Source organism: Xenopus laevis, chromosome 9_10L, assembly GCF_017654675.1.
Source record: "Xenopus laevis strain J_2021 chromosome 9_10L, Xenopus_laevis_v10.1, whole genome shotgun sequence".
In the NCBI taxonomy this organism is placed as follows: Eukaryota; Metazoa; Chordata; class Amphibia; order Anura; family Pipidae; genus Xenopus; species Xenopus laevis.
This window is the reverse complement of record NC_054387.1, coordinates 31954543-31968137: the sequence shown is the minus strand read 5'-3', so window position 1 is coordinate 31968137 and position 13595 is coordinate 31954543. Positions and strand designations below refer to the sequence as shown.

General features: G+C 38.4%; 1 protein-coding gene across 2 annotated transcripts in view; it reads left to right on the top strand.

The window, feature by feature from the left end:
* mmd.L (monocyte to macrophage differentiation-associated L homeolog) overlaps positions 1–10076 on the top strand; it is an 85059-nt gene extending 74983 nt beyond the window's left edge. For both annotated transcript variants that reach the window (XM_041576057.1, XM_018235127.2), the window contains exons 3-7: positions 2251–2411; positions 3532–3606; positions 4598–4699; positions 6221–6290; positions 9750–10076. In XM_041576057.1, the coding sequence (XP_041431991.1) occupies positions 2251–2411; positions 3532–3606; positions 4598–4699; positions 6221–6290; positions 9750–9953 (612 nt within the window). In that variant the 3' untranslated portion in view covers positions 9954–10076. The remainder of the gene's footprint in view (positions 1–2250; positions 2412–3531; positions 3607–4597; positions 4700–6220; positions 6291–9749) is intronic.
* Positions 10077–13595: the final 3519 nt, after the last annotated feature.

Here is a 13595-nt window from a genome sequence, read left to right as displayed (position 1 = left end):
CTGACGATTGTATGAGAAGAGCAGGCTTTTATTTGAGACAATAAATGCTTTCTTTATACTCGCCTAACCCTTTTGTAACCCAGTGGCAATGTGACTGACAAATATTATCAGAGAAATATACACAGCCCTCTGTAGTAAGATGAAGCTTCTGCTTTAAAGCAGTTGTACTGTTATGATTCCTAGAATCTCCCTGCTATATCAGTTTATAGGGGGGATGTTGAATGACTTATTTTACAGCTGGAACACAAAATACTAGGGGGGATATTTACAAAATCTCAAATCGATCTCATATTTTTATTAAAACAAATTCGACCTAACTCCCATCCACGAATTAAACTCATTTATCAAAATCAGCTCGAAATAGTCGTTACGGGAAAAGACTTCATATGCAAATCTGTATCATACAACTTTTTTCTAATTTGACGTCCGAAACATACAATCTTCTTGAGTTGTCGCCTGAAAACCCCCACTTTATCGGATTATCCAGTGCAGATCAGAATGTCAAGATACAATTGCAGGGACATCTGCCATGGACTTCAACAGGAGCTCGACAGGTTTAGCTGGAGTATTTTCAGATTCAATTTTTAACAGTTTTGGGGTAAAATAAATCTTTAAAAATGAGAGTTTTTCCTCATTTATAAACTCGACCAGAAAAAAAAATGGAGCCTTCATTAATAGGCCCCTCGGAGTCTGTATTTTCTGTATATAGAGTTGGCGTAGCTGCTAGAAAATAGTGTTTTATACACAGTATACTAATAAAAAGGTTTAAGTAATTTATGTGAATTATTAGTATTAAAGGGCCGCTATACAATGACATTTTTCATACAGCAAAGGACATCATCTGATATCAGCCGGACCTCTGATCTTTGAGTTTGATAATTTTTATTGAATTCTGCATTGTTCTTGATTACTTGTTTTAGTCTATAAATTTGTGTACAGTATTTTCATTTTGGGCCTCTATAAGCCATATAATGTAGATGTCTAATCCTGTGAAGACCACGGATATTCAATATTTATGATGTATCATTTACATAAGGATATGTGCGATACAATGCAAGCTTTCAGACGATTTTCTGACATTTCAGAAATATCTATCCAGAGCTTTGCAGTTTGGTAGTAGACCCAGTAGAATGTACCCATATTGAATTCTGCAAAATGTGTACTAAAATACCATTTCCTCCATTTTAAACTTTTTTTTTTGTAGACCCACCGATTCTAATGCATTTTAATGGGTGCTATTCCCTGCTTTTGCACCAACATTTTGTCCACTAATAGCAGAGCTTTGATGTTTCCCATTCTGATTTAGTCAGAATTTTTTCCTTTCCTAAATGATAATGGTTTCCTGGGTTAAACCCAATAGTTAATGGCATTTCTGTTTTTTTTTTTTTTTATTTAGAAAGCAGCTCATCACTTGCATGATGCAATCTTTAGGTTCTAAGAAAAGTTCTGTTTGTGCAGGTTGAATCCAAAGTCTGACTCATAAAGCATAACGTGTTACCTCTCTAATTGGAATGTAAACCATAGCAGAAAGAATGAGTGGCATCATTACATCCGGCTTTTAAAGGGATACAGTCATCTAAGTAGTGTTCCTGTATACAAAAATCATGCTAGCATTGCCATAATTATTTTAAATTACGAGTAACTTTAATGAATAACCCAGCTCTAAGAAGGATTAATAACCACAATTACAAAGCATCTGAAAAGCTAAAAAAAAAACAAGTGGCTTCAGCTCTTTAACCTGAGATTCAGTACTAGTATTATTATAATGGCTCCACTCCTTCTTCCTTTCCTCTTGGACATTATCTGTGCAGAGTGCAGATTTGGGAGCCACAGAAGCAAATTTATATACTACATGGCATGTACAAGTGATACATGGGGGGACGTTTTTATTTTCTTTTTATTTAATGCAGAAGTGAATTTTTTATACTTCAGTTGCTCTCTGTCCACATTAGTTATTTTACACTGACACCTATGCAAAGGTGTCTTTTGGCATTTTGTTGTTCCGGCTGGGTGTAAGGTATGCCATTGCTCTAGTGGGCTGTATAATTTTAATGATAATAGTCTTTTTTTTTTCTAATGATACAAATTTTTTCTAATGATATAAATAGGCACAAGGGTTCTGATGATTTTTGGCCGATTGGGGCTGGTGCTACTTTTTAGAATTATCATTCAGAAAATAGCCAAAGATGTTATGTGGGTGTAGTGATTTCTGTACTAACTATAAGACTTTGTTATTTGTCTTTTTCCCAGTTCCTCATTGTCCCATCTATTGTGGGTAGCGCACTGCTACATCGCCTGTCCGATGATCGATGGGAAAAGATAACGGCCTGGATTTATGGTATGGGCCTTTGTGCCCTTTTTATAGTGTCCACTGTGTTCCATATAGTTACCTGGAAAAAGAGCCACCTAAGGTATGAATGATTGATAAAGATTGACTCCTGATTTCAGCCTGATATTTACCTGCATATTTTATGTATGTGTGTGTGTGTGTGTGTATATATATATATATATATATATATATATATATATATATATATATATCCAGTCCACTATTATGGAGAGCTCGATACCTTTAAAAAAAAAAAAAAAAAAAAACTTTGTTGTGGTGTCAGGTGCTGAACTGGAGGACCCACCCCTGCCACTGGGCCATATGTACAAAACGAGTTACCAGCACCACACTGTGTGAGTTGTAGTTGTGCAGAAAAGATGTATTCAGCCCAAAAGCATACATACAATGTTTCGGGCCTACAAGGCTTGATAAAGGATTGCCTAATTTTTTGCCTTATTGTTGTATTCTTTTGGGCTGAATAAATGCGTATGACTTTGTTCAGACCTCAGGAGGGCAGCACCACAGATACCGGAGCACTAGCTGGTCTTTACTCGAGAGTAATTAGAGGAAAACTAAATGACAGTGAAGGTAGATTCACAGATACAGTGTCCTAATTTTTTTACTGCTTGTCTAAGGGAAACATGTGATATGATCCCTACAGATACATATTAGGGCTCATGTATATCCATAAATGCAGGTTCAGTCCTGGCACTTTCCCTGCAGTTAGTTGTTACACCACTTTCATTAGAGGTTCTTGCGTCAAAATGTGCAGTATAGTATAGGCAGGGCCACCTTTAGGTGGACACAGGGGGGACAGTTGTCCCGGTTTTTGTGTCTTAGGGGGGGTCCGGTCATTTTTCACTCACTTGATTAGCCGGGCCTTCCTGCTGTTAGCCTGCTGCAAGCTTCAGAGAAGAGGACAGGAGCTCCGGTGCATGCAAGATTTTTCTCCTATTCAGAGTTCTCTGTACCCTCATTGGTCACTTAAGGATAAGTCCCGGTAAAGCTGTACAGGGATGGGATAGGTGAAGTAGGAACTTCCCCTCCAGCCTATACAATACCAGTGGATTTTAATAACTTGTGAAGCGCTTGTGTGTGATGTAGCATTAAGCTACATTTATCATTTATTTCATATACGGTATCATTTCTAACGTCATCTGTCCTTACAGGAATTTACAAATAATGCTCCCTTGTAATTACAGGTCAGTTGAACACTGTTTCCACATGTGTGATCGGATGGTCATCTACTTTTTCATCGCAGCTTCCTATGCTCCATGGTAAGTTTGATTCTCTTTAATTAAAAGAGAACACTTGCCTAACCATGGTTCCCACCATCAAAATAACATCAGCTAGCAGAGGAAACTAGGAGGTGTAGTTAGTAATGAAAAACAAATGCATACAAGGTAGTTTTTATTATGATGTCATAAAAGAGAATGCACCCAGTTTACATGCCTGCCATTCCATGATTAGTCACTAAGAATATTGGGCTCCTACAAGTCTGAAATGCCTGCCAAACACCTCAGAAACAATAAATTGCATTCATATGCATTTTTTATGCACACGGGTTTCCCTGTAAGCTGAACAAATATCTGTCTGAATAATATGGAATCAGTAAGCTCATGAGCGTTGGTGTGCTTAGACCTTAAGAAAAGTGGACATTGCAGTAACACCCCAACATTCTATTAAGCCCCACCCCTGTTATGACTTGAATTTTTCTTAGTTGTTCATGTACAGAATTATTGCCCTGCTGCTCTGCTCTCCTCAGTGCATTCAACAATTTATTTAGCTGATGTTCCCCATCTTGGAATCCCAGATTTTGTTTTAATTATGACATCATACAGTATAACGAAACCCTGACCAAACACCTGAATAAGGAGCTAAGCATTGCTAAGCCCAAAGTCTTCATATTATCACATGTTTGCTGTTGTTTTATGTCTCTTTTGTATCATGAGTCCCCTGGCAAAACCCCAAACTTCAACCCCAAGTTATATCATTAACAATTTTATCCAGGGATCCAGGGATGGGGAGTCCAGGTTACAAACTGATTGAGTGACAATCTTTAGCCATATCTTTTGTATGTTCCATCATCATTCTCATCTGTAGTAAATTGCTGACCTACCTGTGTGTTATAAGAAGCTTACATTCAACTAGTGGGAATTGTTTGTGCACCACACTGCTTGTGTGAAAATAGCCATGCCTGTATTGTCAGCTTTAATGAATGATACAGTATATGCATAGGCTGAATTCTATCTCTCACTCTTCTTCTAGGTTGAACCTACGTGAACTTGGTCCTTTGGCTTCGCACATGAGGTGGTTTATATGGTTAATGGCGGCAGGAGGAACCGTTTATGTATTTTTATACCATGAAAGGTAAGAATTTTTATCCTTTATCAGCATGGCAGCCTCACTTTGAAATCTAATATTGAAAATCTAATATGATTTATATATATAAAATTCAGAAATACAGATACTTCATTTAGAATACCCCCTCCCTTGAAAAGTAAGCGCCAATTTTAATATAGTCACTATTGTATTATGGCCATGTTGTGAGTTTTATCACTCTCTGATAAATATATAAGCCTGAGAAGCAAAGCAGCACTCATAAAATAGACTGACTGTTATTTGTCATATATTTAGATATGACAAAGCTAATGTCTGGGTGGCAGCTTTTTGACCTAAGATTTAGTTCAGAAACCATGTATATAATATGTTGTTAAAGAATTTATTTCAAGTAAAGGTTTCACTATGCTCAAGGGAGAACATAATGACCAAACAAACAGTTGTGCAACTTGTTTTTTTGGTCCTAACCCTGGTTTAAAGTAAAGGCATATACAGTATGTACCTGCTTTGATTGACCGGCTCTTCCATGTAAAATTCCTACAGGATTGGTGCAGAATTGGAGCCACTGTCCATGTGGGCCTAGTGTTTACCTGGACACATAAGTGCTTTTTTTTTGTACATATTTTTATGTAAGCAAATCACTGTGAATGGTTGGACTACAGATTGCCAGTCTGCGCCTGGATCTCCCCCTCTGAGGCAAATTGGAGAGGCTTCAAATGGGTTTTTTATCTTCCTCTGGATCAACTGCCAGTTAGGTTAAAATGGAGTTAAAAGGTTGAACTTGATGGACATGTGTCTTTTTTCAACCAAACTTACTATGTCATTAAAGGTGCTGCATTAATTAAACACAATGTAGAGTGCCTCTACTGAGGCAAACAATATGCTGCCTCCTGCACCTCCTTACATTTTCCAATACAGTTACACACTGTTCTCTCCTTACAATCAGTTGCATCATCATAATTTACTTTCTGCATAAATGGAAGATTGTTTGGGCAGTCAAAGCAGATACAAGCTGTGCACTTGTTAGGGCAGCATGGTCATGAGGCCACATTTCCCTTGTGATTCTTTGGTTATATTTTTAGTTTGATTTGACCTCGTGCTGCATGAATATTCAACTTTTAGTGACCCAGCTGTTTGAGGTACATCTCCTTTCATTTCCCTTGCCAGCTGATCTATTGGATTGCGATGATCTGCCCCTTCCAGTTGAGCTGGAGGGGGATTCTGAGAGTTCCTCAAAAAGCTGGAGCACTGAACTTTGGCTTTTTCTCTTCCACCATATTTTTGCTTGCCATTTAGCTAGACACTTACCATTTTATTATAAGGCACTGTTACCTGTTCAATATGATTTATTTAATATATGGAAAGCACAGATGTATACACAGCTACTCTCTGGCACATCTGGTATGGTGTTATAGGTCTGCACAAGATGTATTTAAATTACCGAGCCAATGACAGTACTAAATTAACCAAAATGGCACAAGGACTTGGGGGTGTGAGGTGATCCTGTGGTTATTAACACTGAGCCATAAAGAATATATTTTATTCTTTTAGGTATAAGATTGTTGAACTGCTCTTCTATTTAGCAATGGGATTTTCTCCTGCTTTAGTAGTGACGTCAATGGTAAGAAATTACACGTTTGTGTAAAACCACCTTTGTTTTACCTTTGTTAGTTCAAGCAATAACATATAAATCAATAAAATACAAAATGACAATGTATCTGTTGAAAAGCCTACCCTAAACTTGGCCATACATAACAATAACAATTACAATCTTTTCTGCGACCATTGGTCAAAGGAAAGATCGTTGGTTTTCATTACATTAAGAACTGAATCCTCAGATAAACAAGTAGAAATAATATAATTCTACTTCTATCTGACAATTCAGCAATATCCTCTGCCCTTAAAAGACACACAATCAAAATTTTCTGTCTTGGCCGATCGACGAGCCAGCCGATATCGCATTTTCCCAATTTTGGTCGGCTTGTCTCCCAACATACACGTAACTTTGTTTAGTATGGCCACCTTAACAAAGAACTCTTTGAGATCCACAATCTTCAATGTCACTCCTGCTAGGAGGCAAGGTGACATTGCTCATGGTGGCAGTGCCTGGCACTTTACATTACATTCACTTTATAGTTTTGGGATTCATCTGTTTGCAATGCATTTCTGTAGCACATGCGGAGGAGAATCATAGCAAACGTATGCATAGGGCTTTAATTTTATTTTGCCTAACTAGACTGTATAAGAACTTAGTGTGTGCAGTCTCTGCAGTTATACATAAGATGGCTTATCCAGTAACAGGGCTAGTATACTAGTGTTCTGCTCATACCTTAAAATAAGTTTTGACACATTGTGTGCTTATTGGAAATAATCCCTACAGAGAGAGAAAATGAAGTTCATATTGGCAGCAATAAATTACTGCAAGCACAATCAAACCCAGACAAATATATGTCACACAGAACAAGAATTGGAGAAATGCAGACAATTTGTCCTAGATTTCGCCATTGTTCTCATATTCCCCCCCCCCCGCCAATGATTTAATGGCCTTGAATATAATACAAGAACTGGCTAAGGCTTTCATGTTCTAACATGTTGATTTTGGTGCCACTGGTTATTATTGGCAGAGGCATACAAAGCAGTGATAGCGGAGCTCTTGAGGGAGTCAGTGAGCTGTAGTTCAACAGCAGCAGAAGAGCCACAGGCACAGTATATTTCCATGGTTTGGAACAAGGGGCTGTAGCTCCATTATATTATGTCAAAAAATGCATAAACAGGTTCATAACTTGTTTTCCAGATTGATTCAATGAATAGGGTGTATACTGAACATACTCTTTGCCTGTTGTTTTATTCATAAAAACATTAATGGCTTGTTATTTGTTGTATTAAATGTCTAAATCTGAAATTGATTTTTTTGTCCTTGTCTGTATGAGCATAGTCAATATCAGTAGTCCACTGTGAAACCCTCAATATAAACAAACCCCTTCCTTTCCAGCTGCAGCCTATTAGGCTTTCAAATAAGAAGGAGCTCATTATACAGAGGCTTCTCAGTGGACCCATAATGGTGCCTGTACAGACAGGATATATATGTGATATGTACAACAAAATCCATTTTTTTTAATGACAACACTAGGCAAAATTATGTTCTGCATAATCCATATTCATTGAACCAATGCTCAACTTGTTTAAAATACCTACCTAAAATTGCTAGTTTCCATATGCTCTAAGTAAGCAATTAGAGCTCTTTGTAGGTTCAATCGGATCCTGTAGTTTAAGTTGAATATCCCTTTGGGCAAATATCCCATAATTATTACAATTATGTTCTGCATAGTCCATATTCACTGAACCAATGCTCTACCTGTTTAAAATACCTTTATTTGCTAGTTTCCATGTGCTCTAAGTAAGCAATTAGAGCTGCTTGTGGGTTCATCCTGTAGTTTAAGTAGAAAATCTCTTTGGGCAAACATCTCTTAGGAAGGAAAGGATAGGGGCATAGATTTATGTTTGCTCAGAGCATTCAGTGTGCATATATTCAGGGTACAGATTAGGGATCCACGAAATCCACTATTTGGAATTTGGCCGAATCCCTTGTGAAAGATTCGAACCGAATACCGAACCGAATCTGAACGAAGGAAGGAAAGAGTGTAAACATTTTTTTCACTTCCTTGTTTTGTGATGAAAAGTCACGTGATTTCCCTCCCCGCCCTTATTTACATTTGCCGGGTTCGGTTCGGCCAGACACAAGGATTCAACCAAATCCGAATCCTGCTGAAAAAGGCCGGGTCCTGGCTGAATCCCCAAACAAATACAGGATTCTGTGCATCCCTAGTATAGATATAGATCATAGAATTATATTTAAACACTGTTATTGCCACTATGGATACTGCTTTATTGAAGTCTATGGAATGACAGCCGGGGTGCACAATGGCAGCTCACATGGGCTATAACAATAGGAGGTTCCAGGTTTGGTACCACTTCGCTCACTAGTGATCCATTTTAATTGGCTGATATTCTGAAACTACTACCACTTATCAAACTGTCCAAAATTGCACAGTATTTCACATTCTGAAATGAGGTGAAGTTATGATTGCTGCTTAATGCTTTTTACATGTATTAGAACGGCACTTTCCCTGTATCAGAGTGTAACCTGATCTGTAATTATCTTTGAGGTCACCAATTGTGCACTCCGGCGAAATACATTTATTTCTTCGGCGTTCTTACAATTTAAATACATCTTTACGCTAATGGTTATCATATAACATATGTTCTTAGATTGATCTGCACACAGGCCTGACCACCACTGTGTTTAGTCACTACTGTCCTCCCATGCTTAAAGGAACAGTTCAGTGTAAAAATAAAAACTTGGCAAATAGACAGGCTGTGCAAAATAAAAAAAATTCTAATATAGTTAGCCAAAAGTATAATCTATAAAGGCTGGAGAGAACAGATGTCTAACATAACAGTACAGAACAGAACTTCCTGCTTTTTAGCTCTTCTGAGTTAGTCAGTGACTATAAGGTGGGCCACATGGGACATAACTGTTCAGTGAGTTTGCAATTGATCCTCAGCATGCAGCTCAGATTCAAAAGCAAACAGTTATGACTCATGTGGCCCCCCCTCAAGTCACTGATTGGTTACTGCCTGGTAACCAATCAGTGGAAACCATGAGAGCTGCAAAGCAGAAAGTAGTATTCTCGCTATTATGTTAGACATCCAGTCACTCCAGCTTTTATAGATTACATTTTTGGCTAACTAACTATATTAGAAACATTTTGTATTTTGCACAACCTATTTACCCACATTTTATTTTTATACTGAACAATTCCTTTAAACATCTGAATACTAATTTACTGAATAACTAACCCAATGTTAAAAATCTAGTGTAATGCAGTGGGGGCCAGATGCACCATAAAGTGCTCATTTATTAGCATTATACTTTATTGATGTAGTACATTGCAGAGTTTATATATCATTCCCATCACTCCCTGCCCCAGTGGTGCTTACACATCCGTATCACACAAACCCTATTGTGATTTTAATACTGTGTATCAGGCTAATCGTTTGTTGTGCTTTTTGCCCACAGAACAACACAGATGGTTTACATGAACTTGCATGGGGAGGGCTGATCTACTGTCTAGGAGTGGTATTCTTCAAGAGCGACGGAATCATCCCCTTTGCTCATGCAATCTGGCACCTCTTTGTTGCCCTGGCAGCTGCAGTCCATTACTATGCCATTTGGAAATACCTTTATAAGAGCCCATCTGCAGACCTCATCCGGCACTTATGACAGAACCTCTAACACTAATCAGTATTACTTGACACGGAAGGAATGAATGGTCAGGCGAGGGAGGGGTCGAACGGTATATTATATATATATATATATATATATATATATATATATATATATATATATATATATATATAAACAAAGCGCACTGACCCAGTTCTTTACAGACAACTACTGTGAACTGTGTGTATCCAGGTATTAATTTTTGTATAGCAGTTAAAAGAAAGCCCATTCCATGGCCAATGTCACTGCTGGCCAGTCCGTTCTAAGGCTTGTCGTGGTGCCGACAACCAGCCGGCAGCTGTGAAAGTGAAATTCCCGGCAGCCGCCTTTAGGAGGAGACTGGGAGTATTTGCAATTGGCTTATCTAATGTTTACAATAGAGATTATTTTGTACTTGTAGTTTGACTGCGTATACTTTATAAAAAGAGGCAAAAGCATTTCTTACTGAAAAAAAAAAAAATACAAGGAACCAGTGTAATTGAGATATAACATGCCAATTCTAAAGAGGGTATTTTCTTTTTTTATAGGCACTTAAAATACATATATACATTCCAAAACTACGCCTGTTGGTAAGAGTGGGACAGTAGTCTAATACTTTTCTAACACTGTGCCCCATGATGTCTTGCTTGACGGTGTTGGATTAACATGTGGTGATTGATCTGTGGAATTTGTTTAAGAAGTGGACCTTTCCAAGATTTTTTTTGTATTCAAATCATGCCTCTGCCTGTAGATGTAGACGGAAACCAATGAAGGCTGCAGAAATGGTTGTATTTGGTCATTCCAAGAGTCTGCCAGCAGGCACAGATACTGGAAGTGCACCATTTCCATGGAATCATGAATATCTTTCTTATTCTCTGAAACATAGTTTGATATGATAGTGCTGTTTCCAGTATGAACTGAGTAGCCATTTGGAACTGTGAGTTTTAGTTTAGACTGTGAATGGCTGCAAATACACCAGTGCAATGCAACAGCAGCCACTGCTTTATTGTGGATTGACTCCAATGACCTGCTTAATCAACAGGGCATTGAAGGAGAACTAATCCCTAGAAATGGCATATTTCTAGGAACCTATTGCATTGGAAACAGGTTAAGCCGCGCATACTCTTAACCCTCCCTCTGCAAAACTGCCTGGTGCACAATGCAAGAGGGTACGGCAACCCCACAAAGTTTAAATGGAAATAGGAAACACTGGCACTCAAGGCAAAAGAATGCAGGGTTATCCCTTGCTGTTTATTTTGTGCGAATGTGCAATGTTTCGGGGCAAGCCCCTTTATCAAGCCATGATTGATAAAGGGGCTTGCCCTGAAACGTTGCACATTCAAACAAAATAAACAGCAAGGGGTAACCCTGCATTCTTTTGCCTTGAGTGCCAGTGTTTCCTATTTCTATAGGAACCTATTGTACCAACGTAGAGGTTCAGCAGCTCTATAACAGAAATGATCCAGTCCTTCAAATTTGTGCTCGGGGTCACCATCCTGAATGATGTTAGGGGTTTCAGTGACTCTGCACATGCTCAGTGTGCTCTGGGCTGCAGAAAATTAGATTTGCCTTAAAAGATGATGCTACAGGGCGGAATATACAGTTCTGGTGCAAATTGTGCTGGTTTAAGAGCTGCCATGTAATGAGAACCTGAATTATTTACTATTACTGAATTATCAGCCTTGCAGTGTGACTTGTTTTTTTATGCAGTATATTGTGCATCGGTCCCTAAGCTCAAGTAAGGGACAGCAGGACAGAGCTTGTGCAGTAAAGCAGAAAAGAAGACAGGGAGCTAATGGGGGCATCTTTGGAGGCATAGATTGATATATCTGTGTTTCTTTAGGGTAGAGCAAGGCTGAAAGCCTAAATCAATACTAGAGCTGTTTCTATTAGGCTGGGATATCAGAGGTCATTGTGAATATATCTACTGAACTCCTCTGATTCTGAAATTAAAACATTTAATATAAAAAGCCAGTTTCAACAAGAAATTAGGATTTTTGTTGCCACTGATCAACAGGAAGGCCTAAAGCATGACCAGTATTATCTGATCAGAAAAAGTCAGCGCAACTTGGGGGAAAATGTATGTGACTTAAACTTTGTTAGAACTGCGTGTTATTTATTAATGCGTTTTATGTGATGCTGGAGTATTTGGTATTTCTGTCTCCAGCCGGCAATTTAACAAGAAACATGGCAAAGGAAACCGAGAATGTGGAATTCTGTGTTCACTGTAAACATTTCATGCTTTTTCCGGACTGTCCCACACACCCCACTGGCTGGATATTTAACTCCAAGTCAGTCTGTGCTTCTGTTGCTATTAATCATGAAGTTGATTGGTCGGTTTCTACCATCCCTGCTCCATGCAACATCCATTACAAATAGAGCCGGCTGATGGGATTGCTAGATAAACATCAACAGGAAGCAAGTTCTCTATCCCTGCTTTAGCCACTGCTTATCTCTAGCTTTTCTGCTAATAGGATCGGCATCCTGCTTGCCTGCATTTCTTACAACATAAAAGGAAAACTGTTCTAAAAACAACTTGTTTACTTAACCCACAAACTGTCTGGCAAAGAAATTATGTATATCGTTCAGTATTTTAATGGGAAATGGTTTTGAAGTTGTATTTTACCAGCTGAAACGACCATTTATGATTTTGTTGTTCCCCTCTATCTCAGCACTGAGCCAAACAACATGGTGCCTCCCAAAGATTATAAAAAGTGGTAGAACCTTTGTGGAGACAAGAAGAGCTGAAATAGAGAATGAGATTGTCTAGTTATATTTGCATTTCTTTATTCTGATGCAGAATATTTACCAGGTACCATAATCCTGTATAAAAACAGTGTCTATTTTCGGGTTATTCCCAAAGGTCCTTAGTGTGTATAGCCATAATTTTGAGACATATGCCAGTTGCCTTATAAGGATGATCCTTATAATGACGGTTATTATGGAAACACTTTAGGACCATTGATACCTGTAGTTGGACAATCTCTGCTTGACAGATCAGGTAGTAGGTATAACATCTCTATCAGTAAATGTATGTCCTGCCCTGGTAAGACCCTGAGTCTAATGTCACTAAGCTGTGGTTCTTTGCCTGATTTTTGCCCCAGAATCGACAATCAGCAACGCAGATCAACATTCCCCCACGATCTTGCTCATAATAAAGTTCTAGCAGTTGCCTCTCTGGTCCAGTCTATAGGAAATCCCTATTTTAGGCACAGATCCTTTTAAGTAGGACTAGACATACTGAGGGTCATTTATCAACACTGGGCAAATTTGCCCATGGGCAGTAACCCATGGCAACCAATCAGATTGCTGCATTCATTGTTCTACTTGCAGCTGGTTTCAAAAAGCTAATCACTGATTGGTTGCTATAGGTAACTGCCCATGGGCAAATTTGCCCAGTGTTGATAAATGAGCCCCAGTGACTGCAATAAAATACTTTAACAAGCTTCACTATATTTAAGTATTCGCCATGTTTAATGTATTAAAATGGACTTCAAAAACCAAATCTAATAGACTTGCATGGAAACTAGAGTAGTGCTTAAGATTATTATGGGATTTTACTCACCATTCCTGTTCCTATGCAAGGTTCTCATACACAGCAATCCACATTGGCAAGTTCATGACGCCGGTATACTCAATTTTCTAAAAAAAACAAACAAA